Genomic DNA, 23,833 nt, shown 5'->3' on the forward strand with positions numbered 1-23,833 from the left:
TAGGAGATATTGTTACCCTCACTTTTAGGATTATATAATAGGAGGATTTATTAGCGTGGTTTGGTTTCTGAATATTTTTTTTATATATACATGGTAACACTTTCATTTGCCCATATGACGCCTGATGGTGCTAATAAATTTCTAGGTAATTAATAAGCCAGTACACCACTATATCTGCGGGTCACTTACATAACCCTTAATATGGCGGGGTACGTAGGTTGAACGATTAATTTATATCTATCTCTTCACAGCCCAAACTCTTGTCCAATGTTGAAGATGTCCGAGTTGGAAGATTAATTTCCAGGCTATGCGTACACCTTTGATCGAAGTAGTGTTTGCCGCATTCGTCAAAAAAAAAAATAAAAATAATTTTTAACAATCACACAACAACACATGAATGAACTCAATGCAATTTTTTCCCCAAGATATAAGTGGGGGTGGGTCCATGCACATGTGGGCACTGGACCACCGGTGGTCAACTCAATGCAGCTTTGACCAAATATATATATGAGACAAATTTGAGAGGGTTCTCTTCCCCTACAAATAGCCCGTATTTTTTTTTATTCTTTACCATGTTATCTCCCTTCAAGCAGTGTCACTGTAATCCCATTAATTGAGCTTGAGTTTGGTTTACTTGAAGTTGATTCCATTTGATGAGTAACTTTTCTTGCTGCGAATCCAGGTTCTTTAGGATATGGCAGCAGTGTATTGTCCCTACTCAATAAAAGAAGAACAGAAGACATGAGAGGCCTATCTTCTGGGTGATTTTGCACACATAGAAGTCCTACATTAATGCATCTCATGACTTCCTTCATGGGATAAGAGTAACCCATTGATTCATCAACCATTTGCAAGCCATTCCCTTCTTTCCATGAATTCCAAACCTAAAATGTCAATAACGCAAAAATTAATATTTGAAAGACAAGATAGTAACAACAAGGAAATTTATTTACTGACTACTTGCATGATCCAAAAGGTTTGTATGAGGTGCAGCTAAGTACACCCCTCTGTTCTTCTTGCCAGTGATAATTTCCAGCACTAAAACTCCAAAACTAAATACATCAGACTTTTGAGAGAAGATCCCATCCATTGCATACTCTGGAGACATGTATCCACTGCATGAACACATGTTTAGTGAATACCATGGTATTTATTTTTTTCAGACAATAATCAATGTTTCTTTTTTCTGATACTCACTATGTGCCAACAACTTTTCTAGTATTGGCTTCAGCTTCATCTCCTCCAAATATCCTTGCCATCCCAAAGTCTGAAATCTTTGCCGTCATCTCTTTATCAAGAAGGACATTGCTTGCTTTAAGATCTCTATGAATAATTCTTAATCTAGAATCATGATGTAGGTACAGCAGGCCACGAGCAATCCCCGTGATAATTTTGAAGCGTGTTTCCCAATCAAAAACTACATCTTTGGATTTACCTACAAATTATGTAGTTCCCATTGGTTTTGTGAAATGTGAGCATCTTTAACTAATTAAAAATGGACAATGAGGATTATATGAACACGTACCAAAAAGAAAGAAATCCAAACTTTTGTTAGGCATATACTCATAAACCAGGAGTCGTTCCTCTCCTTCAATGCAACAACCAAGAAGCCGAACAAGATTCCGGTGTTGAAGTTTGGCAATTAACACAACCTCATTCTTAAACTCATCAAGACCTTGTATTGAAGTTTTTGCAAGTCTCTTCACTGCTATTTCTTGTTCATCTCCGAGCTTCCCCTGTTCAGCATTTAGTAAGGATGTTAGTTGTTATTTATCATAATTATTGTTTATCTTAAATATAAATTTAGTGTTATTACCTTATAAACAGGTCCAAAGCCACCCTCTCCTAGTTTATTTGCATTAGCAAAATAATCAGTTGCAGCAGCAATAGTGTTAAAATTAAGAAGAGGCAGTTCAATTTTTTTTCCTGGAAGTGAACCGGCAACTTGATTGCTGCTACTGGGCTCACTGAAAGAAGTGGCAATTTCTAGCATGGCTGTAAATCAAGTATGATGATTAAATTTCAGATACTGTCTGCTTTCTTTTGATTTCAATAAAAATCTGATTATAATAAAAAAAATTTGTAATGAAGTTTGACCTCTGGTTCTTCTTCTCTTCCTTTGTCTTAATTTAAGATAGCCAACCCATACAAAGATTAGTAGTCCCAAACCAAGAAGTGTCACTAAGATACTTATCCACTTGCCGCTAGTGTGAGATTTGGTAGACGAGGATGTACCTACATCAAATTCGTACTAATTTATATTTTTGATAAATTATGATTTATCTATTTTAGTAAAATAATAATAATTAAAAAAAACACAAACACACACGCACCTAGATCAGCGGCAGCCATCCGAACATACAGATCTTGCCCATAAGCATCATCAACGAACACCCTAAGATCTGTAAGCTCGCTCGTCCAAATAATACACCCACTTCCACCATTCCGGACATCCGACGGAGCATATGCGTTGCATTCACAAGTGTTCAAGCACTTAGCCATGCACTCCACTAAACTCAAGCTCGTGTCCACGGTTGCATTCCAAGTGTCTGCTAACTTAGTCTTCGGCACGGTCAGGAACCCATCTGTCCCATTCTTACAATCCAATGGAGTTTTTCTAACACATCCATCGGTCGTGTCACTGAACTTCCACTTATCCGGCCTTTTGGGCTTGAACCCCTGCATACAGTCACATTTGGGCGAGTTATTTGGGTTGCACGTTGCGTATGGTCCACACTTCGGCTGGAAGTCGCACTGATCGCTGGGTGCGTACCACATCAAGCTCCAGTTTCCACTGCTATCAACCAACAACCACCGCTGCACGACACCGGCCGAGTTCAAGATTACTCTGGATACAAGGGACTGGTTGGTGGTGAAAGAGTAAGTTATCTCTTGCTTGTTGTTGATGAAGCAGAAGTTGAACCCAGAGTAAGTGAGCGTTCCTGGGACACCACTGTAGCCTCGTCCGTTCCATGGCCCTGAGCGCCATATCTTGTCTGAACCCTTGCCAATGACTAGCTCCGGGTTTCCACGTATGTCCATCATTACATAGTACTGAGAAGGTGACGGATCAGTGCTGCTTGTCCATGCGATTACGGTCCGGTTGAGCCCTTTGGTGAAGTCCACTCCCAGTTTCATGCCGGCAATTAACGTGTCTGTGGGGTAGTCGAAGCCCTGCCATGCATAACTCTGGTCGTTATGGTCATCGTTGCTTCTGACCACCAGGTTTCCAGTGTCTAAGAGTTGTGCCACCGGATTGGTCACGTTTGTGACGCCGGAGGACCAGATAATGGTGGAGCTTTGATTGGTGATGAGTAGGTTTCCATTGGTTGAGATGGATAGAACTGCAGCGGAGTTGATGACTGGGTCCTTACGGTTGGCCACCCATACTACGGTTTTGGGTGTGATGTTTCTGTACCACAACCCCAGATAGAGATTGCTGGAGCTGCTGCTGGGGCGGAAGAATCCCAGAGAGAACAATCCATCACTGGAGGTGAGAGTCTCGTTATCAGGCAGAGGATTGCTTGGACTTACAGTATCCCTTACGATGGAATGAGAGAAGGAAATGAAGAGGAGGATGAACAAGAGATGCATTGCTGTGAATGCTCTCATAATGCAATGAGTTCTGGTAAATGCTCGTCTTGTGATCTGATTTTATTTTATTTTATTATTATTATTTTTTTTAAGCACAGCCCAAATTTTCCAGGAAGACTAATTAAGTCAAACGATTCATACATTTTGTCCGCTATATTTATCTAGAACTTTGAATCTCTGAATGCTTACGTAGTCGGTTTGGAAAAATCCGACTACAAAGACTAGGATGCTTGACGGTAGCATCTATATCCATTATTGTTCAATACAGTATATATTAAATGGTTTACATATGTCACACATATTTTTAATGACTTTTTTCTTTCCCCCGAATAGCAACAAGGCTTATTTAACCTAAGCCATAGGGCTGGTAACAGAGCGGGGCGGGGACAGGGAGGGGTCTCCCCGTCAACGTCCTCGCGAGAGTCGGGGATGGGGAATCCCCATCCCCGACTCCCCAACGGTGGGAGTTATCTCCCCGTCCCCATCCCCGCGGGGATCCCCACGAGGATCCCCATATACCTATAAGTTTTGTTTGATTTAAAAAAAAAAAAATCTAATACTAATACACACTAACACACATAATAAAAATAAAAATAATTCAAAATAAAGCTCAACAAACCAACAAAACAAAATTTATAAAAACAAAATACTCCAAATGTTTAAGCAAAACGAAATTTAATGAGATAATTTATAAAAATAGCAAAATTGTAAATAATTTAAATTATATATATATATATATATATATATATATATTATTTTTAACCGGGGACGGGGACCCGCGGGGCGGGGATAGCAATCCTCGTCCCCGCCCCATTTAACAAACGGGGACGGGTTGGCCCCCGTCCCCTCCCTCACGGGGGGAATGAACTGGGGAATCCCCATCCCCGTAGGGTCGGGTCCCCGCGGGGATCGGGGATTCCCCGCCCCGTTACCAGCCCTACTAAGCCACCAAGAAACCTTGCGGCTTACCAAAACCACCCACTAATGTTCATGGGATGAGGAACCACCCCACTACATGAACATAGGTGAGAAACCGCCCACGCCTCCATCTTTAGGAGAACATGAACCAACCGACCGGTAGAATCGCCCACTCTAATTGTTCCCACCAAAAGTCCATCATCAAGGAGAACATATGCCAACTGCTCTTGCAACCACTTGTTGCAACCATTCCCACCTTCGCCTTTGGTCAAGGGCACTCACCCATGACTGGACGCCACCTCGGCCATGTTTATGCGGGAGAGAAGTGCTGCCCACTTCCCATGTTCTCCATCACTTGGGTAACCTCTTGGAGCAACCTACCGCTACTCCACTACTTCAGCAACCGTCTGTAGCAATCGCCGGTTCCTTAACCGCCCATGTTCATTGGCCACGCGCGGACTCTCCTCGTACTTCTCTTGGTAATGCACGCGTGGCAGCCAGCCCACGCATGCGCCCACTTGCCCATGCGTATGCACCCATGACTCTCGGTCACACCTGCACGTCAGCTCCGCTAAGGCAGGTTTTCTTGGCCACATCTGCTTGGCGCCCACTTGCCCACGGTAAGTTTTCTCGGCGTTCTCAATTAGGCTACTAGGGGTTCCATACTTACAATATTTTTGGTCTTTTTCCTTTGGCTAAGATCACCTTGGTAACTTCGAGTCTTTACCGGATGACCCATTAGACCATTACAGCATGCCACATGTGCCCAAGATGAAATATCATAGATCATAACCCTACAATGGTACATTCCTCTGCCTTACAATCCTGAAGGTGAAAAACACGGCTCCTCCCACATAGGACTCAGTGAACATTGGATGAATAGTAGTGATACAATTTTCTACAATATATTGACGCATTAATTACTGTAAAGGGATGTGGCACAAGGGATCATCACTTACTCATTCAAGGTGTTTTCCACTAGCATATCTGATGAACACAATTTAAGTTTCGTTAAAACCGTTTCACACTGTTATTATTATTTTTTTAACACCGTTAAATATGTTTCAACAACATTTTTCTAGTTTATTTGAAAAAACATAAATCATAGGAAAGTGTTTAGAGAGAGAGAGAGAGAGAAAAGACAATTATAATTGCGTTTAAAAAATCATATAAAAATAAAAAATAAAGTTTGTGGTAAATTTGTAGTTGTTAAAGAACATTAAATTAAAATAAAATTTACTTTCTTAAATGCAAAATTCGTTCATTGTTGCACAAATTCATTTTTTAAAATATTTAAAAAATAAAATAAAGATAAAAATATAAAAGACCAATTGTGGAGTATAGATAAAGTTTGTTTTCACAAAACAACAACTTAATGCATGAATAAGATTTTGCCAATAAATTTCTTAAATATAGAAAAAATAGAGTTAAAATTAGGTATAATATTCTAATTGGTCCCTCTACTTTTCTCTCTCTTCCATTTTGGTTTCTTTACTTAGAAATACTCATAACTAGTCACTCTACTTTTGAAAATATGCTCATTTAGTTAGAAATGCTTCTAACTAGTCCCTCTACTTTTAAAAATGACCCAACTAGAGGGACTAAGTGGACGCATTTTTAAAAGTTGAAGGACTAGTTGGAAACAATTCTAACTAAGTGGGTATATTTTCAAAAGTAGAAAGGACTAGTCGGAAGCATTTATGAGTAGAGGGACCAAAAAAGAAGAGAGAGAAAAGTATCAGGACTATTTTAGTGATTATATCTTAAAATTAAATAAAAAAGTGAAATAACGTTATGAAAGGTGTGACATGTGTTAAATATCTAAAGTTGTATTAGAAAGTAATGGATGGAGATAGTATTGGACTAAAGCCAGACCCACTACTTTATCGGTATGTATTCGATGGTGTTTAACATAAACTGGGGATGTATAGGCTTTTTTTTTGTTTTATTTTGTTTTGTTTTATTTTGTTTTTTTGTTTTTGTTTTTGTTTTTTGTTTTTTTTTTTGACAAATGTGACAATCGCATATATAGTTCGGTGTGTTTAAAGGTCAGAAATTCGAACATCAAGCCCGTGTGCTTTCATCTAGCAACATGGAGGGTTAGATTGAAACCTGCACTCATAAACCAAAGATTTGTTACCATCATTGTATCCAATTATGTGATTTAAACCCAGGGGTCTTAAATTCCCACACCAATGCTTTATGTAGTGAGGTCGATACTGTTGGACTATAAACTCTTTGGCTAAGAGTTGAATAGGTAAGAAAAAAATTTGTGTGTTGAATACAAACGTCGCAATGAAAAATAATAAGAAAACAAATGCTATTAAAAAAAAATTTGAACATCAAAATACAGATGAAAAACAACATAAAAGTAGTTGAAAATGCGAAAGGAAGAAAGCTCTAATGAAACAACCAGCTTTGGGCATTACTCAGTACAACAATCACAGTAATCAAACTTACTCGATCTCTCCTGTTCATTATTTCTTGATTGCTGGAAATCTAGATTGCTTTTCATGGGGAGAAGGATAGGCTCTTAAGTAGTTGACTATTTAAACCTAGGTTTTATTTTTAAATAGCTGCATATAGGACCATATAAATAACATATAATCAATTCTAAAGATAATCAAAAGGCTTTTGATCTAGTGATACCAGCACCATTATGAAAGATATCTTATAAAGATTTTTATTTCTAAAGTTTGAAACTCGCCAAACATAATAGCTAGTGTCAAAAAAAAAAATCCCTGGCTCTAGGAGCGGCCTTACAACTCAATCCTTGTGTCTGTCGCATGAGTGAACATGAACCAAATGATTAATTTAAGATGGTGCGCATATCCCTTGACAAGTTTTTGAATTAAATGTGGATAAACCACGATTTATTGAACTAAAAAGCGAAGGTACAAAGATAAAAGCCATCGCTCACTGGGAGGTGAGGAGGAGCAGAGAAACAAGTAAAAAAATACAGAGCAAGCGAGAAAAAAATCTAAGTAAAGCGGAAGAAGCTCGTCCCCGGCGTCTCGAGCCTACTTGGACAAACATCGAAATGCAACTACTCCCCGAACGTAACCCAGTGGGTCAAGAGTCTGCGAGAGGAGGAATCTCTAGCGTTGAGGAAGTTGAGAGAACGCTTGATTTTCTGAGAGGTTTCGTTAAGAACTTCCTGATGTTTGTCTCCCGCCGAGCCCAGTGCCGGCAGGAAAACCCTTGACAAGTTAATTGAAGATTAAAGATTTTAATTTTAAGAAAATTGAAGATTTTAATTTTAAGAACATTTATCTTTCAGGAAGGAATGTGTCTTTGAGTTTGACTACATTATCTTCGAGTTTTCATCTTAGGCTCCCAATATTGAGAAATGGCGTCATAATCTTTCTAATTTATTTTTTTATTTCACAAATTTAAGACTTTGGAGTCAACATTTTGAAATTAATTAAAGGATTAGAATTTAGAAGACTCATTCAAAAATCAACAAATTTAAATATATGAAAGTGTATTGAAAGAGAAGCAAACTATCATTGATGGTGGTAGGGCTGATACAAGGTGAAAAGTCAAACATAAGATAGCTAAATATATTTAACTTAAATATTATATTTAGATTAAAGCATCATAATTTATTTTCTGTTGCTTTGTACTTTCGCAAATATGAGACTGTTGTCTTATTGTAACTATTTTTTAATAAATTATAATTTATCTATTTCACAAAATAAATTATAATTTATAAATTAACTAAAACAAAAAATTAGAGATAATTAAAGAGAAAGTTGTATTAGTATTATTTTATGTGTGTATACATGCCACTAGTAAGCCAGTGGCATTGTCATGAGACGTTGATAGATAAGTCAAACACTATTCACAAAACTAAGTATTGTTTATGGTATTATTTAAATTGGTCCAGTAAATTTTTTGTGAGAGGAGTTGTATTAATTCTTTCTTTTCAAAATTGTATTACCGGGGAGATTTATTAATTCGATTTGATTCCTGAAAATTTAATTAATGCATATAATGCAAGACTTTCATGGTCCAATATAATGTCTGACCAAGTTAAAAAATTTCTAAGTAGTCAATAAACCAATTGTGACATAAAAAAATTAAAAAAATAATAAAAAAATCCTTGACCTTTGTAAATTTAATTGATGAATATGGTTATCATTAACGCATCAAATAATTTTAATTAAGATATTGTAGTTTAGCCATTTTTATAAAAAAAAAACTTTTTATTAACAAATTATAAAAAATCATCCATCAACACGCAAATGAGCTCAATGCAACATTGACCAAATATATATATATGAGACAAGTTTGAGAACGATCTCTTCTCCTGCAAATAGCCAGTATATATTGTTGAGCCAAAAAATACATCTCAAAGAAAAAATAAAAGTAATCACACAAATACAAGAGATTTAACGAAGTTTAGCAAAGTATGCATGTGTCATCGAGAGTGGAGCGGATATCCATCCTTCTATTACAAAATTAAGGATACAAATTACATAAATATATATTCAATATATGAGCTACATACAATATATATATATATATTCTCTCTTTACCATGTTATCTCCCTTCAAACAGTGTCACTGTAATCCCATTAATTGAACTTGAATATGGTTTGCTTGAAGTTGTCTCCATTTGATGAGGAACTCTTCTTGCTGCGAATCCAGGTTCTTTAGGATATGGAAGCAGTGTATTGTCACTACTCAATAAAAGAATAACAGAAGACATGAGAGGCCTATCCTCTGGGTGGTTTTGCACACACAGAAGTCCTACATTAATGCATCTCATGACTTCATTCATGGGATAAGAGTAACCTATTGATTCATCAACCATTTGTAAGCTATTCCCTTCTTTCCATGAATTCCAAACCTGAAATGTCAATAACCCACAAATTAATATTTGAAACACTACATAGTAAGAACAAAGAAATTTATTTACTGACTACTTGCATGATCTAAAAGGTTCGTATGAGGCGCAGCTAAGTACACCCCTCTGTTCTTCTTGCCAGTGATAATTTCCAGCACTAAAACTCCAAAACTAAACACATCAGACTTTTGAGAGAAGATCCCATCCATTGCATACTCTGGAGACATGTATCCACTGCATTAACACATGATGTTTAGTGAATCCCATGGTTTTTCTTTTCCAAGAGAATAATCAATATTTATTCTTCTGATAATATACTTACTATGTGCCAACAACTTTTCTAGTATTGGCTTCAGCTTCATCTCCTCCAAATATCCTTGCCATCCCAAAGTCTGAAATCTTTGGGGTCATCTCTTCATCAAGAAGGACATTGCTTGCTTTAAGATCTCTATGAATAATTCTTAATCTAGAATCATGATGTAGGTACAGCAGGCCACGAGCAATCCCCATGATAATTTTGAAGCGTGTTTCCCAATCAAAAACTACATCTTTGGGTTTACCTGAAAATTATGTAGTTCCCATTGGTTTTGTGAAATGTGAGCATCTTTAACTAATTAAAAATGGACAATGAGGATTACGTGAACACGTACCAAAAAGAAAGAAATCCAAACTTTTGTTAGGCATATACTCATAAACCAGGAGTCTTTCCTCTCTTTCAATGCAACAACCAAGAAGCCGAACAAGATTCCGGTGTTGAAGTTTGGCAATTAACATAACCTCATTCTTAAACTCATCAAGACCTTGTACTGAAGTTTTTGCAAGTCTCTTCACTGCTATTTCTTGTTCATCTCCGAGCTTCCCCTGTTCAGCATATAGTAAGGATGTTATCATAATTATTATTTATCTTAAATATAAATTTAGTGTTTGTTATTACCTTATAAACAGGTCCAAAGCCGCCCTCTCCTAATTTATTCGCATTAGCAAAATAATCAGTTGCTGCAGCAATAGTGTTAAAATCAAGAAGAGGCAGTTCAATATCTTTTCCTGGAAGTGAATCAGCAACTTGATTGCTACTACTGGGCTCACTGAAGGAAGCGGAAATTTCCAGTATTGCTGTAAATTAAATATGATGATTAAATTTAAGATACTGTCTCCTTTCTTTTGATTTCAATAAAAACCTGATTATAATAAAAAGATTTGTACTGAAGTTTGACCTCCGGTTCTTCTTCTCTTCATTTGTCTCAGTTTAAGATAGCCAACCCATACAACTATTAGCAGTACCAAACCAAGAAGGGTTACTAAGATGATTATCCACTTGCCGCTCCCATGAGATTTGGTTGACGAGGATTTATCTGCATCATTTTCCCTTAATGAGATTCTGGCGATAAACTTACTCGTATAAATTATTTTATTTTATTTTATTTTATTAAAAATAATGGATAAATCATATACATTAAATTAACAAATTATATTTATTTTTATATTTTTATCTTAACAAGAGACAGACAAATACAGTGTTGTACCAGTTACGGTGACTTAATAACCCTTACAAATTTATTAATTTAGTCAGAAATCACATGGGCGATTAGAGTCGTTTTTATATAATATCTTACAGTGCATACACAGTAACAAATACTCCAATCCAGAGATGATCCTGGGTCTATTTATTTATTATTTTTATAATATTTCATTACATCAAGAAGTAGTAGTAATTAATTATAATTTGTCTATTTAAAAAAAATATAACAAACTACAACATGTAATATATATATATATATATATCAGAGACAAAGTAAATCAAAACAGCTACTACTAGATGAAATTCCATTAGTAATGGAAGTACAAACAGAAAGATCCAAAAGAACACTAGAATTTTGGGGATAGAGATATTTAAATAAAGCTTAAAGGCTGAGGGAAAATCAAAATAAACCACTTGATTTTTTTTTTATTTATATCTTTTTGGTGAAATGGGATGACCATTGCACTAGCATGATCTTGTTATGGCAGACAAGTTAGGTCCACACGGATTCCGAAAGTGAAAACTTGCAAAGAATGTGGATAGGACGTTTTTCTGTCAAGCAAACCTTTTGACAATGTCAGTGGATGAAAGGCAGCCTGGCAGGCATTCTTTATCTTTAATTCCGAACCTGACTACTCAAAAGGGTCGACCTACAAATGGTCCACAGAATTCACCTAAGCCTAATTCTAGCCCATCCATCAAAGTAATCCGCATACATTTAATTAGTCTATATTAATGACAGTAAGAAGTTATGGAGTACTCCTGGTATATAAGAAATTGTGTATTTCTAATCGTAATCACATCTGTATTTCTTTCCAGACAAATTAATTAATGGCTTGCCTAGGGAAAAGGGCAGTTGAGTCAGACATGCATTGCCAGTTCTGACCCAACAAATGAGTAAGAGCCAGGTTACTAATTGTTGCTTGGAAATTTGCTCACCTAATCGCCTATGTCCATCTGAAGTTCAACACCTCTAGCTTATCTCTCCGGTCCAGATGTCAAAACAAGTCAATACACAGCCTATATATATACTAGTATTCTGCGTGGTTAGATTCATTATTTGACTCAGTATTGTTATTTATTTATTTTTATTTTTTTCAGTTTAATCGTAGTGATTTATCTATTTTTTAAAATAAATAAATAAATAAATAATAATAATAATAATGCTTAAAAATATAATAAAAAATAAACGGTACTACAGCATGCAATTAAATATGGTAGATGCACTAACTAACGGTGCATGTATCAAAAGGATAAAGAAGTAGTTAGCAGAGTGCATACCTAGATCTGCTGCAGCCAGCCGAACATACAGTTTTTGCGCGTAGGAATCACCAGTATACACTCTAAGATCAGTAAGTTCGGTAGCCCAAAGTATACACCCACTCCCACCATTACGTACATCAGCCGGAGCATAAGCAGTGCAAGAACAATTATTAAGGCACTTGGTCTTGCAGTCAGCCAAGCTCAAACTCATGTCCACGGTGGAGTTTGAAGTTTCTGGTAGCTTCGTCCCAGGAACCAACAAGAACCCATCTGTTCCGTTCTTACAATCCAACGGTGTCTTTCTTTCGCATCCATCTGACCCATCCCTGAACGCCCACTTATCCGGAAACTTGGGCGTGAACCCCTGGATGCAGTCACATATAGGCGAGTTATTAGGATCGCACTTGGCGTAAGGACCGCAAGGTGGCATGTAGTCGCATTGATCTCTCGGCGCGTACCAGAAGATGTTCCAGAACCCACCGCCCTCAACCCACACCGAGCGCTGGGCAACACCGGACTTGTTCACTAGCAGCCTGGATAAAACTGACAGGTTGGTGGTGAAAGAGTAGGTGATCTCTTGCTTGTTGTTGATGAAGCTGAAGTTGAACCCAGAGTATGTGATCGTGTCCGGAACTCCACTGTACCTGAACCCGTTCCATGGTCCGGTGCGCCACACCTTCTTTGAACCCTGACAGAGGACTAGCTGTGGGTCACCATGGATGTCCATCATTGCATAGTATTGAGAAGGAGATGGATCTGAGTCACTGGTCCATGCTGTTAAGGTCCGGTTAAGTCCGGTCACTAAGTCCACACCCAGCTTCATGCCGGCTATCAGCGTGTCCGTTGGATAGTCAAAGCCCTGCCATGCAAAGCTATTTTCTTTGTCATCTAAGTCCCTGACAACCAGGTTTCCGGTGTTTAAAAGCTGTGCAACTGGGTTGGTGACATTAGCCGTGTTGGATGACCACACAACCTTGGAGTTTTGATCCGAGATTATAAGGTTTCCATTGATGGAGATGGATAGGAATCCAGTACTCGAGTTGATGACAGGGTTTTCCCTGTTGGCAACCCATACTACTGTTTTGTCTTTGATCTTGTTGTACCATAAGCCCATGTACAAGTTGTTGGTGTTGCCAGTTGGTCGGAAGAAGCCTAAAGCGAATGTCCCGTCCTCTGAGATGAGAGTTTCATTATCTCCGAGAGGCTGAGTTGGTGTTATAGTGTCCCTAATTGCGGTGCCTTGAGACATGGAAATGAGCAAGAGAGCGATGAGCAATGGAAGGATTCTCAAGTTGTGAGCCATCCCTTTGTCTACTGGAATACCAATGGGTTGATGTATTGTTTACTCTTATTACTCTGCTTTCCCTCATTGAAGAACCAAAGTCAAACCATCTCATTCGGCCTCATTTGTGTAGCACGTTTTCTGTGATCAAATCAAAGTGGGTTGTGAGTCTCGCCGTTGAAGGATGTGGGATATCAGTGTTGCTTTCAAAGAAAATAGTTTGCTTTTTATTTATTTATTTTTTATTTATTTTTTTTGGTTGCATAGCGTGGACAATAGAATCAACTACAGAAGTAGTAAAAAACAATGGTTTCTACTCTCTGTTTTTCTTTAATTTATTGTTGTTTACCCACAATTATTTTTTAAAAAATAATAGAAATAAAAAAAAATCAAAGTAACTGCCGAATTAGTTTAATAGAAATGATTTAATCCATTTTTTTTTTAAAAAAAAAACTGCTAAATTGTTTCATAAATTTGACATTATGACACAACAGACTTTTTTTTTTTCTTTTGATAAAAGTACCGAAAAAAAACTAGGAACAAGAAAGTACAGCATCCTAACCAATTACTAAGGAGGATTACTCAAAGAGTAAGTACGGGAATTTAAAAAGTTAAACCAAAGTTGTGAACATTTTTCATTAATTATCTGGGAAGCTCTCTGCTTTGGAAATATAAAGTTAATTCATGCTGGTGTCCTCCATGAAGTGCTAAACAGACTTTGATTTGTCTTCAACTAATCGTAGACTTTGAACTAGCTGTTGGTGAAGTAAAATTGACACAAAAATTACTAGTTTGAATGTTCATTGGGAAAAAAAATCATTAAATCATTAAATTTACAATTTATTTTTAAGTATATCATATATGCAAAAATTATCACTGCAAAAAGCTTTAACAGTAGTTTTGAACTGAATTTGCACAAGGGAATAGAAAGCTAAAAATTTTGGAAAGATTTCCTATCTAGATTTAATAATAAAAATCCAAGTTGCACAAGAAAAATGATCCACAAAAGTAACAAAATATCGAAAACCAGATACCAATTCGACAGGACACGAACCCCATACATCAAAATGTACTAAAGTAAAAGGATTGTCATATTGACTAATGACTTTAGGTGGGTAGGAAGCACGAACATGCTTTCCCTTGGATACATGATTCATAAACTAATTCTGAAATAGACAGAAATTCGGGTCAAATCTTCTTCAATACTTGGAGAGAGGGGTTCCCCAACTGAGAATGAACCTCCTTAGCACTAACAGTACTCAGGTATGGCTGCTCATTGAGATGAGCTCTCCATGCAGTATAATCCTTTCTCCTTATACACAGTGCCAATCAACTTGTTCGTCCCTAGTTCCTAAAATGAGCATTTAGTTTTGGAGGAAGGTTACTGAGCAAGATAATTGTTCTGGTAGTTTGCTTAGGGATAAGAGGTTTTCAGGAAAAGAAGGGACATATAGGATAGATGATAAAGGCATATTTTGTGAAATATGGGTGGATCCAATACTCTCTATATTACAAGTAAAGTCATTGCTATTTGGACAGGTGGTTTTCAAGTGTTGGAAAGTCCTGACAATATACTTTTGTTCCCAATCATGTGGTCAGTAGTACCTAAGTCAACAATCCATAATGGTTGATGCTATAAAATAGTTGGAAGTCATACCTGAGTAGGTTAAAGTAGCCCTCGAAATCTATGGATGAGAGCTAATGCTAGCACAAGAAAAGCCCAGTTACGTACTCAAGTCGCTGAACTGGTGCAGCATCTACCTCAAAGTATATGTGTTCATAGGGTGCCTGATCAATGGTGCCCATTTGAGTGAGAGGAGGATACAGTGTGCCTTTGGGGCGCTTTGGGAAGTCCCATTTCATGTGGCCCCAATCCTTGCAATAGCGGCACTGTACATTCTTATCAGTTGGATTAGAAGAACCCATGTATCTTTTTCGCCTCTCCCATATGGTTGTCATGTACATTTACCCTTGTAGGACCCGGCAACAAGTGCCCAGTTTTCTGATTGGTGTGTTGGGACACTTCCCTCAAATGGGAACATATCACTTAGGAGATGATATGTGGTTGCTAGGGTTGCTACAACGGATTGACCTAGATGAATTGGCCATGCTGTTGAATATTTTGAGGACATACATGCAAGAAATGTGAGGGTATCAAGATGATCGCAAAGCCTCTCATAAGTGGCACAGTCCGGAAAGCAGGGAAACAAGTGTCTCATTTTATCAGACAATTTCTTAATGGATGAAAAATACTCGGTGAGACTCAAATCGCCTTGTTCACACCATGCATATGCTTGATAGACAATATTTGCGTGGGCTATGCTTGTTTTCCTAGTAGGTGGCCTAGAGCTGATTACACATCTTCTTTGTGGTTTTAAATATATATGTACCATTGACAAGATTTTTGGTTCCATTGCATTCCATAAAATCATATGGATGATACTATATTCAGTAGTCCATTGCTTTATTTTAGTAGTTACAGTTGGTACATCATCAATCAAATATTGGTTATTTTTTATTACCTCTAAACCAGTTTGAACAAATATGGACCATTATTACCAATTTGAATCAGATAAGTTCGCCAGTATTTTCAGCCATTTTTCTAACTGTTGAGAGGTTTGACTCATTTTCTTTTAACTAAAATGTCAACAGAGAGATAAAATGAGAAGTAACCAATTTGTCAAAAGAATAAAAGAATGAAATAGAGCTGATCAGCTTCTACTAATAGCAAATAGTAGATGTGAGTAAAACTGATAACTTGAATAAGATCGGTTAGCCCAACAAAGGAGAGTAGGATCTCATGCGAGGTCTAGTGTGAAGCGCCGGAAGAGAGATCTGGTCACTGTGTTGGTGAGATTTAATTGATGCGTCAGATGGACGAGCGCCACTAGCCATCATAGTTAAAGCAGAACCGTAGTTGATGAACTAGCCACAGGAAACCCTAACCTAGTTCTAGCACCATGTAAAGAAAGTAAAACTGGAGAAACAAATTATGGATTTACTATATCATTCCTAACTACATAATTACAGCAATTACCTATCAACGTCACTAATTTCAGCTATATGATTTAATTCCTTTAATAGAGTGAATAAGAAGCTCCACCAATGGATGATGGTCTATCCAAACTTTCAAATAATAATAAAAAAAAAACTACGTATTTATCCATGTAAGCAACGAATGTGGAGGAAACACAAATTTGATTTTTTTTTTAAAAAAATGAATAAACTACTAATTTATTGAAAAAATAAAAAAACAAACAAAAAGCAATGACACGACAAAAAGACAAAAGCAAAAGGAGAAAGCAAACAAAAGACAGTAAAATAAAAAGAAAAACAAAGAAAAATAACAATGGAGCAATCACCATAGGTAAAGGTAGCCTTAACAACAAGCAACAAAAGGAAAAGACACAGTTGAGTCAACACTGTCCACTGTGTGATAACAAGAGGTCTATTCAACTGTCAAATGGAGTGTCTCACTCTGCAAAATGAAGTATAGTTTTTTTTTTAAAATTTCAGCTTTCAATTCTCATATTAGGGATGATATTTTTATTACAAAATTCCATATGAGATGTGTAGTATCACTCGCTCAAATTCTGTCTTTACATATTTATATATATACATATAAATCTCTATCGACCTATTTGCTCCGTAAATGTGAAATTATTGAAAGAATGCAACTCAACATGATTAGGGGTTGATTCTAATTCACCAGTAAGAATAGCCTTAAAACCGGGTGCTTTAGGTTTTGCTAATGATGCGTCATCATTGCCCAGCATAAAAACCACTGATGACATAATTGGCCTATCTTCAGGTTTCCCTTGAACACATAAAAGACCTATATTTATACATCTCATGACTTGAGCCACTGGAAATGGATCACTAATTAATGGATCCATCAAATCCAAAGCATTCCCTTCGTTCCATAAGCTCCAAGCCTAAAATGATTGCTCGTTAGTTTCAATGATAATTCTTTTGTGAAAAATACTGGATAAATTTTAATATATTAAATTAAATAGTTTGATACATATATATTGCATGACTTACATTCCCGAGAAGATAAAGGTGTGGTGTTGAGATAAACACCCTATTCCTTTGGCCACTTATGATTTCCAAAATCAATACCCCAAAGCTAAACACATCAGACTTTACTGAAAAAATCCCATCTAATGCATATTCCGGAGCCATATATCCACTGCACCATTTTCAGTCATGATTATTAATAAATGAATTTGAGTTCATGAATTATATATTCGTTTTGAAAGAGGACTTACTGTGTACCGACTACTTTCCTTGTCTTGGTTATAGTCTCATTTTCACCAAAAATTCTAGCCAATCCAAAATCTGAGATTTTAGGGTTCATTGCACTGTCAAGAAGAATGTTACTAGCCTTGAGATCCCTATGAATGATCCTTAATCTTGAGTCTTGATGAAGGTATAAAAGACCTCGAGCAATGCCAATGATGATATGAAAGCGTGTTGGCCAATCCAAATGCACTCTTACTCGGTTTGGAACAATATCTGATTGTTTATAAGTGAAATATCAAGAAATGCAAATCTATGGTCCTTTTTATAATAAAGACATTTATAGATCGATATATGTAAAAACTAACCAAATAGAAATGCATCCAAACTCCCATTAGGCATGTACTCATAGACAAGAATCCTTTCATCACCTTGAATGCAATATCCCAAAAGCCGCACAAGGCTACGGTGTTGAAGCTTTGCAATCAAAATGACTTCATTCTTGAACTCATCAATGCCTTGAGCGGAATTTTTAGAGAGTCTTTTCACTGCTATCTCACATCCCTCAGCTAGCTTTCCCTGTAAAGATCTAATACTTTAATTACACTTCCTTATATATATATATCTCGTCAGACAATATAATCTATTATGTATATATATATGAACTACCTTGTAAACTGAGCCAAATCCACCTTTTCCAAGAATGTTTGTTTCAGCAAAGTTATCGGTGGCTTCCATTAAAGTGGACCATTGAAGTTGTGGTAGCTCTATTTCATCATCTTCTTTTATGCCTTTCTCAAGTGCAGCAAGAGCTGAATATGGGAATGGTTTCGTGAAAAGATAAACATTTTTTCAATGCCTACATTTGATATTTATGGATTGACAGGGGAGTTTTAATTTGATTAGCTTACCTCTCCGGTTCATCTTTTTCTTTCTCCATGCAAAGAAGCTAATGAGTAAAATTACCAGTGCCGCCCCTGACAAGACAGTGATGATTGTAACCTTTGCTTTGGCCAGACCTTTCGCCGGAGTTGGGCTAGCTTTTAAGGTGAGAAAGTGTAAACAATGAGATCAGTGAATGTTATATTAAAAAAAAAAAATCAAAAAACTTTTATTAAATTTGTATGTTAACAAAAAAAGATAAACCAGGATGTCATTGTCTTCATTTTATCAAAAAAGCTAAAAATAAGATAAAAATTTCAAAAAGAAATCAAGGATGTATAGTTTTCCTACTTTAATTACGAAAAAAAATTAATGTCTTTGCTATGTGTTTAAATAATTATATTTTTGGTAATTCACCAAATTATATATGCCTTAAAATCAAACTTCTCCCTGCACTAATAATGAAAAGTTTTATTTGTGAAAATTTTCCAAAAACAGAGTAATTTTGGTTAGACTAGATAAGTTTTTTTATAAAAATAAACAAAGTATTAAAATATACAATATATATATATATATTAACCAATGAAGGGTATTTCAATTATTAAGAGATTATCAACCATTGGATAGCCCAATGATATGACACCAAAGTGTAAAGGGGGAGGTAATGGATTCAAATCCCTCCCTTGGCAGTACTATTCCCCATTCTGTTCATACATTATTCACCCGAGATTCTTATATTATGCATGTACTGTATATACACTGTACATCCAGGTTCTAGTATGTTAGGTACTGTTTATATTCATAAAAAAGAGTGATTTACTAATTCTTCAAAAAAAAATTATTAAGAGATTATTAACTTAAAAGAAAAAAATATTTTTTTGAAAGATAAAAGGAATAAAAAAACAATAAAAACGACACAACAACAAATGACTAAAACTGTCCACACTGAGTGAAACAAAAAAGAAATACAAAACACCATTTTACTATATAATAATAAATAAATAAATAAATAAGTAGGGGTAAGCAAAACCGGGTACCCGACCCGGTTTTTAAAACCGGATCGGGTACCCAATTTTTCGGATCGGCAAAAGCTTGATCCGTATCCGACTCGATTTAAACCGGGTACTAAAAATCGGGTACCCGATTTAAACCGGATCGGATATCGGATATCGGATATCCGGATCCAAATTTAATTTTCATCTACTCCATAGATTTTTTTTATATAACAACATCAACATTTATAAAAAAAAAACAAATATGAGAAACTTGTAACTTATAAAGAGGATTAAAACCTTACATTATTCTCCCCACAAAAAAAAGTCAAAAAATTAATAGAGTTTCACCAATATTAGACATAAAGATTTGGAATTTTTTTTCCTTTTACTTTTAACTCTAGAAGAGTTTAAATTTATTAATGTATATATATAATATAACTATATCAAGTAACTTTTTTTAAGTATTTAAACGAGAGAATTTAATTTTTTCTACTTACGCCCTTGTAAAAATTTTTAAATTTATTAATATATATAATAAATTTAAATCTTATATAGTCTAAAAGCGTAAAAAAAGATTATCTTAAAGGTTTAAATGAGGGATTTGGATACTTTTTTTAAACCATATAAAATTTAAATTTATTATATATCTAATTATCTATCTATATATAATTATATATATCAAAATGAATATATTAAAAACCGGATCGGATTCGGATACCCGGTTTTTAATTTCTCCCGACCCGTATCCGATCCGGTTTTCATCTTAAAAATTTGGACCGGGTACCCGACCTTTTTTTTCGGATCGGGTACCCAAAAAATTCGGGTAAAAAAACTGGATATCGGATCGGATCATCGGATCCGGATTTTTTTGCTCACACCTCTATAAATAAGTGAGAGCCACTTATTCTAAATAAATAAATAACAGCCTCGATCCACATTATTCAAAATAAAATAAATAACAGCCTCAATTCTATTTGACCAAGCTTTACTCTTCCGACTTTTGGATACGATTGAATGAGGACCTTATGCTACTAACTTCGTAGTTGACCTGGTGCTACCAACTTCGTAGTTGGAAAGGGTCAAGAACGTTGGCTAGAATTAGTTGGTATCTAATAATTAAAGAACAGTTTGCTCTTCTAATCAAGTTTTCCATGCCTAAGGTGTCAGTTCGATCACTGCCATCTGGTTTTGAACATTAATTAACAGATACCACCATGCTTGCCTATTGAAATTCACTAATAAAATACTGAGCATGTGTGATCTCAATTTCACTAACTAAGAGTAAAATCTCATTCTGAAAAAATATGCAACTTTTTAATTAATGCACAAAGAGTCTGCTCTGAAAGGAGCATACAAACATATACCTATATCTGCAGCGGCTAGTCGGACATAGAAATCCCCTCCTTCATAAGATGCTGTTCCGAGGCCGACGAGATCCTTCATCCACATAATGCACCCGGTTCCGCGGATGTCCGCACTGGCAAAGCCCGTACAAGAGCAGTTTGCCAAACACTTCTCTTTGCATTGAGTGAAGTTTATAGTCTTGTCGACGATGGCCGTCGACGTGTCTGGTAATATAGCTGGGGTGATAGTCAAGAAGCCGTCGGTTTTATTTTTGCAGTCCAACGCCATGCGGCGCACACAGCCAGACGTGGTATTCCTAAGAGCCCAATTGGCCGGAGATTTGGGAACGAACCCTTGCAAGCACTGGCACATGGGCGAGCTGTTGATGTCACAGATGGCGTTAGGCCCGCAGGGGAAGGACGAATCGCACTGAGTTTGGGGCACGTACCATGTGATGCTCCACTCATTGGCCTTCTTGATCCACACGAACCATTGCAAGATGCCTGTATGGTTCACCGTCAACCGGCCTACAATGTCTGTACCAATTGTGTCATAAATGAAGTAGACCTCGTCTTTCGTGTTAGCGAAACTGAATAAGCCCAAGCCGGACGGTTGTGGTGTATTGCTGAACTGAGCACCATTCCATGGCCCTGACCGCCATATCTTAGCTGAATCCATCAAAAGAGTAAGCTGAGGACTTCCGTTGATGTCCGCTGAAAAGGTGTAGCGCCCTGGAGATGGATCGTCATTGTTTTGCCAGGCAGTTAGATTGCGGTTAAGACCAGTTCTCAAGTCCCATCCCAGCTTCATGCCCGAGAGAAGGGTGTCGGTTGGGTAGTCAAAGCTCTGCCAAGCGAACTCGATGCTGTTGGCTTCTCTGATCACAAGGTTACCATTATCTAAGAGCTGTGCCACAGGATTGGTGAGCACCGCTATGGAGGCAACCCAGACTACTGTTTGGCTATTATTTAAGATCAGAGCGCCATTGCTGTTGAGTTCCATGGTTCCGTTGGCGTCAGCAGCTATAGGGTTTCCGCGGTTGGCAACCCAGACTACTGTTTGGACTGGGAGCTTATTGTACCATATGCCCACGTACCTGTTCTTTGATCCAGTTGGGCTGAAGAATCCTAAGGCGAAGGTTCCTACGGCCGAGACTAGTGTTTGGCCATCATGGAGAGGCTGACCGGGGCTTAAGGTGTCAGTTGAGATTGAGAGACGGCCAAAGAGAGCAGAAAGAGATATGAGTATCAACATTTGCATTTGCATCATGGCAGCCATTTGAACTCTTGCCTCTTTCTTGAGCGTGGAAAGCCCAAGGGGATTAAAACATGTTTAAATAATCACAAATAAAAGTATAGCCAGAAACATCGGAGCAGGAACACATGCAGAAATGTAACAGAAACCCAGACCAAATTAATGCTGGCTTTTTTTGAATATTGACCGGTTTTTTGGCATTCACTTCATCTCTGACTATATATATATTGCTTTAATACTATATGATACACACCCAAAAAAAAAAGAAAAAAGAAAAAGGCTATAGCATACGTCAGAGTTCATAGAGTCGATGATCAATTCCCGGTAATATACATATTATATATTTTTTAAAAAATGGATAAATCATTTCAATTAAAAAGCGAGAACAGAGAACAATCCAATTCAGCCACATAATGTTATAACCCAGTATTTTTTTTATGTATGTTACTGTAGTATTTTCAGGCCAACACTGTAGCGCTTACTTGGTAATGTAGCAGCCCGAGAACTTGTTTAAAATCTCAGATTTTCCTTTCCATGTCACCTCCATCCTTGAGCTGAGAACCCTAGCTTCTCCTCCATTCATTCTCTTCCAGCTTTTGAATGATTAAAGGTTAATAAATCCTTTAATTTCCCTTAAGTTTAAATTAACTCTTTGCTTATTTTGTTGATCTTAACCCTAAGTTGGTCTCCATCTCCTTTCTTTTGTTTTCCTAGATCCATTGAAGTGAGAAGGATATGAAGAAGAAAGGTGAGTGGGCTAACCAAATTTCCTCTTGATCTATTTTGACTTTTTCATCATATATTTGTTTGATTTGGTGTTGTTTTGATGTGATTGATTATATTGGAATTTTGGTTAGCTTCTGATGGATTATCATAACATGTTTACATGAGAGATTTTCAAGAATTTATTTGATGATTCTAGTGAAGTTCAAGGCTTGTATATATATGTTAACTCATTATTATCCTATTTGTCAACTCATTTTGTTTTGCATAGTCAACTTGATAATTGTGGCATGTTGTTGATAAGGAAAACTAATGACTTTGGGAGATTGGTTTATCATGTTTGATGCCAAGAGAGGTGTGTGAACCTTTTGCATTAGATATGGTGAATGGTTGATTTGGATTGAGGAATAATGCTCGATGAATGATGTATGTAAATTGGTCATATTCTTGACTTATGTGGAATTCATGAGATGGAATTTGGTTGATGCATGCAAAATGTTTGATATAATGATTTTAAGGACAATATTTAAGCAATGACCAAATGATTGTTAGAATATGATGATATGAGTTTATGGATTGTTGGAGATGATGCTATGTGTGAGATTTTTGTATATTAATGTTAATGGCATGGATATATATGCTTATATGAGGTGTGTGTGAAATTGTTAATATAGATTGTTACATTGGTGAAAGAAGACATTATTTTCCCTACATCTACTTTTGAAATGGAAAACTTTGGAGCATAGAGCATAAGTGAATATTGTGCTCAAGGTGTCTGCTAGTAAAACAAAGAGGAAGGGTGAGAAAAGGTCTCCTATTCGAAGTCTCCTCTTACAATGAATATATCCATGCGGTGACCCATTAACTAGGACATGTGCTTTAGAGGTACAAAAAAATGTTGTGTCCAAGAAATCCAACGAGGTCCAAATCCTCTAGCTACTGGGATGTCCAGAAGAAAATTCTAAT

General features: G+C 36.6%; 2 protein-coding genes across 3 annotated transcripts; both read right to left on the reverse strand.

Moving 5' to 3' along the window:
• Positions 1-494: 494 nt before the first annotated feature.
• Positions 495-13,693, reverse strand: LOC120277263 (receptor-like serine/threonine-protein kinase SD1-8). 2 transcript variants are annotated; one of them, XM_039284032.1, is made up of 7 exons: positions 12,164-13,693; positions 10,578-10,715; positions 10,298-10,476; positions 10,014-10,224; positions 9,686-9,923; positions 9,447-9,597; positions 495-884 (listed from the first exon to the last, which is right to left on the reverse strand). In XM_039284032.1, exons 1-7 carry the CDS (start codon positions 13,446-13,448, stop codon positions 576-578), a joined length of 2,511 nt encoding a protein of 836 aa, XP_039139966.1. In that variant the 5' UTR covers positions 13,449-13,693; the 3' UTR covers positions 495-575. The 2 variants fall into 2 exon arrangements, with proteins under 2 accessions (XP_039139966.1, XP_039139965.1); XM_039284031.1 differs by lacking the exon at positions 495-884 and adding an exon at positions 8,837-9,366.
• A 3,321-nt stretch (positions 13,694-17,014) lies between these two features.
• On the reverse strand, positions 17,015-22,232 carry LOC120277269 (G-type lectin S-receptor-like serine/threonine-protein kinase At4g27290). Its single transcript, XM_039284039.1, has 7 exons — positions 20,911-22,232; positions 18,581-18,709; positions 18,339-18,481; positions 18,038-18,248; positions 17,699-17,945; positions 17,472-17,619; positions 17,015-17,362 (listed from the first exon to the last, which is right to left on the reverse strand). The coding sequence occupies exons 1-7, from the start codon at positions 22,166-22,168 to the stop codon at positions 17,057-17,059; spliced, it is 2,442 nt and encodes an 813-aa protein (XP_039139973.1). The 5' UTR covers positions 22,169-22,232; the 3' UTR covers positions 17,015-17,056.
• Positions 22,233-23,833: the final 1,601 nt, after the last annotated feature.

The sequence above is a fragment of the Dioscorea cayenensis genome, chromosome 15, assembly GCF_009730915.1.
Source record: "Dioscorea cayenensis subsp. rotundata cultivar TDr96_F1 chromosome 15, TDr96_F1_v2_PseudoChromosome.rev07_lg8_w22 25.fasta, whole genome shotgun sequence".
NCBI classification, from domain to species: domain Eukaryota; kingdom Viridiplantae; phylum Streptophyta; class Magnoliopsida; order Dioscoreales; family Dioscoreaceae; genus Dioscorea; species Dioscorea cayenensis.

Excerpts from the sequence above, each read along its gene's own strand:
- LOC120277263 (XM_039284032.1), bottom strand. The coding sequence starts at position 13,448 with ATGGCTCACAACTTGAGAATCCTTCCATTGCTCATCGCTCTCTTGCTC. Across the intron at positions 10,477-10,577 it reads GAAGAGAAGAAGAACCGGAG|CAATACTGGAAATTTCCGCT; the intron begins GTCAAACTTCAG and ends TTTAATTTACAG. Across the intron at positions 10,225-10,297 it reads GCTTTGGACCTGTTTATAAG|GGGAAGCTCGGAGATGAACA; the intron begins GTAATAACAAAC and ends TATGCTGAACAG.
- LOC120277269 (XM_039284039.1), bottom strand. The coding sequence starts at position 22,168 with ATGGCTGCCATGATGCAAATGCAAATGTTGATACTCATATCTCTTTCT. Across the intron at positions 18,710-20,910 it reads ACTAGCCGCTGCAGATATAG|CTAGCCCAACTCCGGCGAAA; the intron begins GTATATGTTTGT and ends TCACCTTAAAAG. Across the intron at positions 18,482-18,580 it reads GAAAAAGATGAACCGGAGAG|CTCTTGCTGCACTTGAGAAA; the intron begins GTAAGCTAATCA and ends TCCCATATTCAG.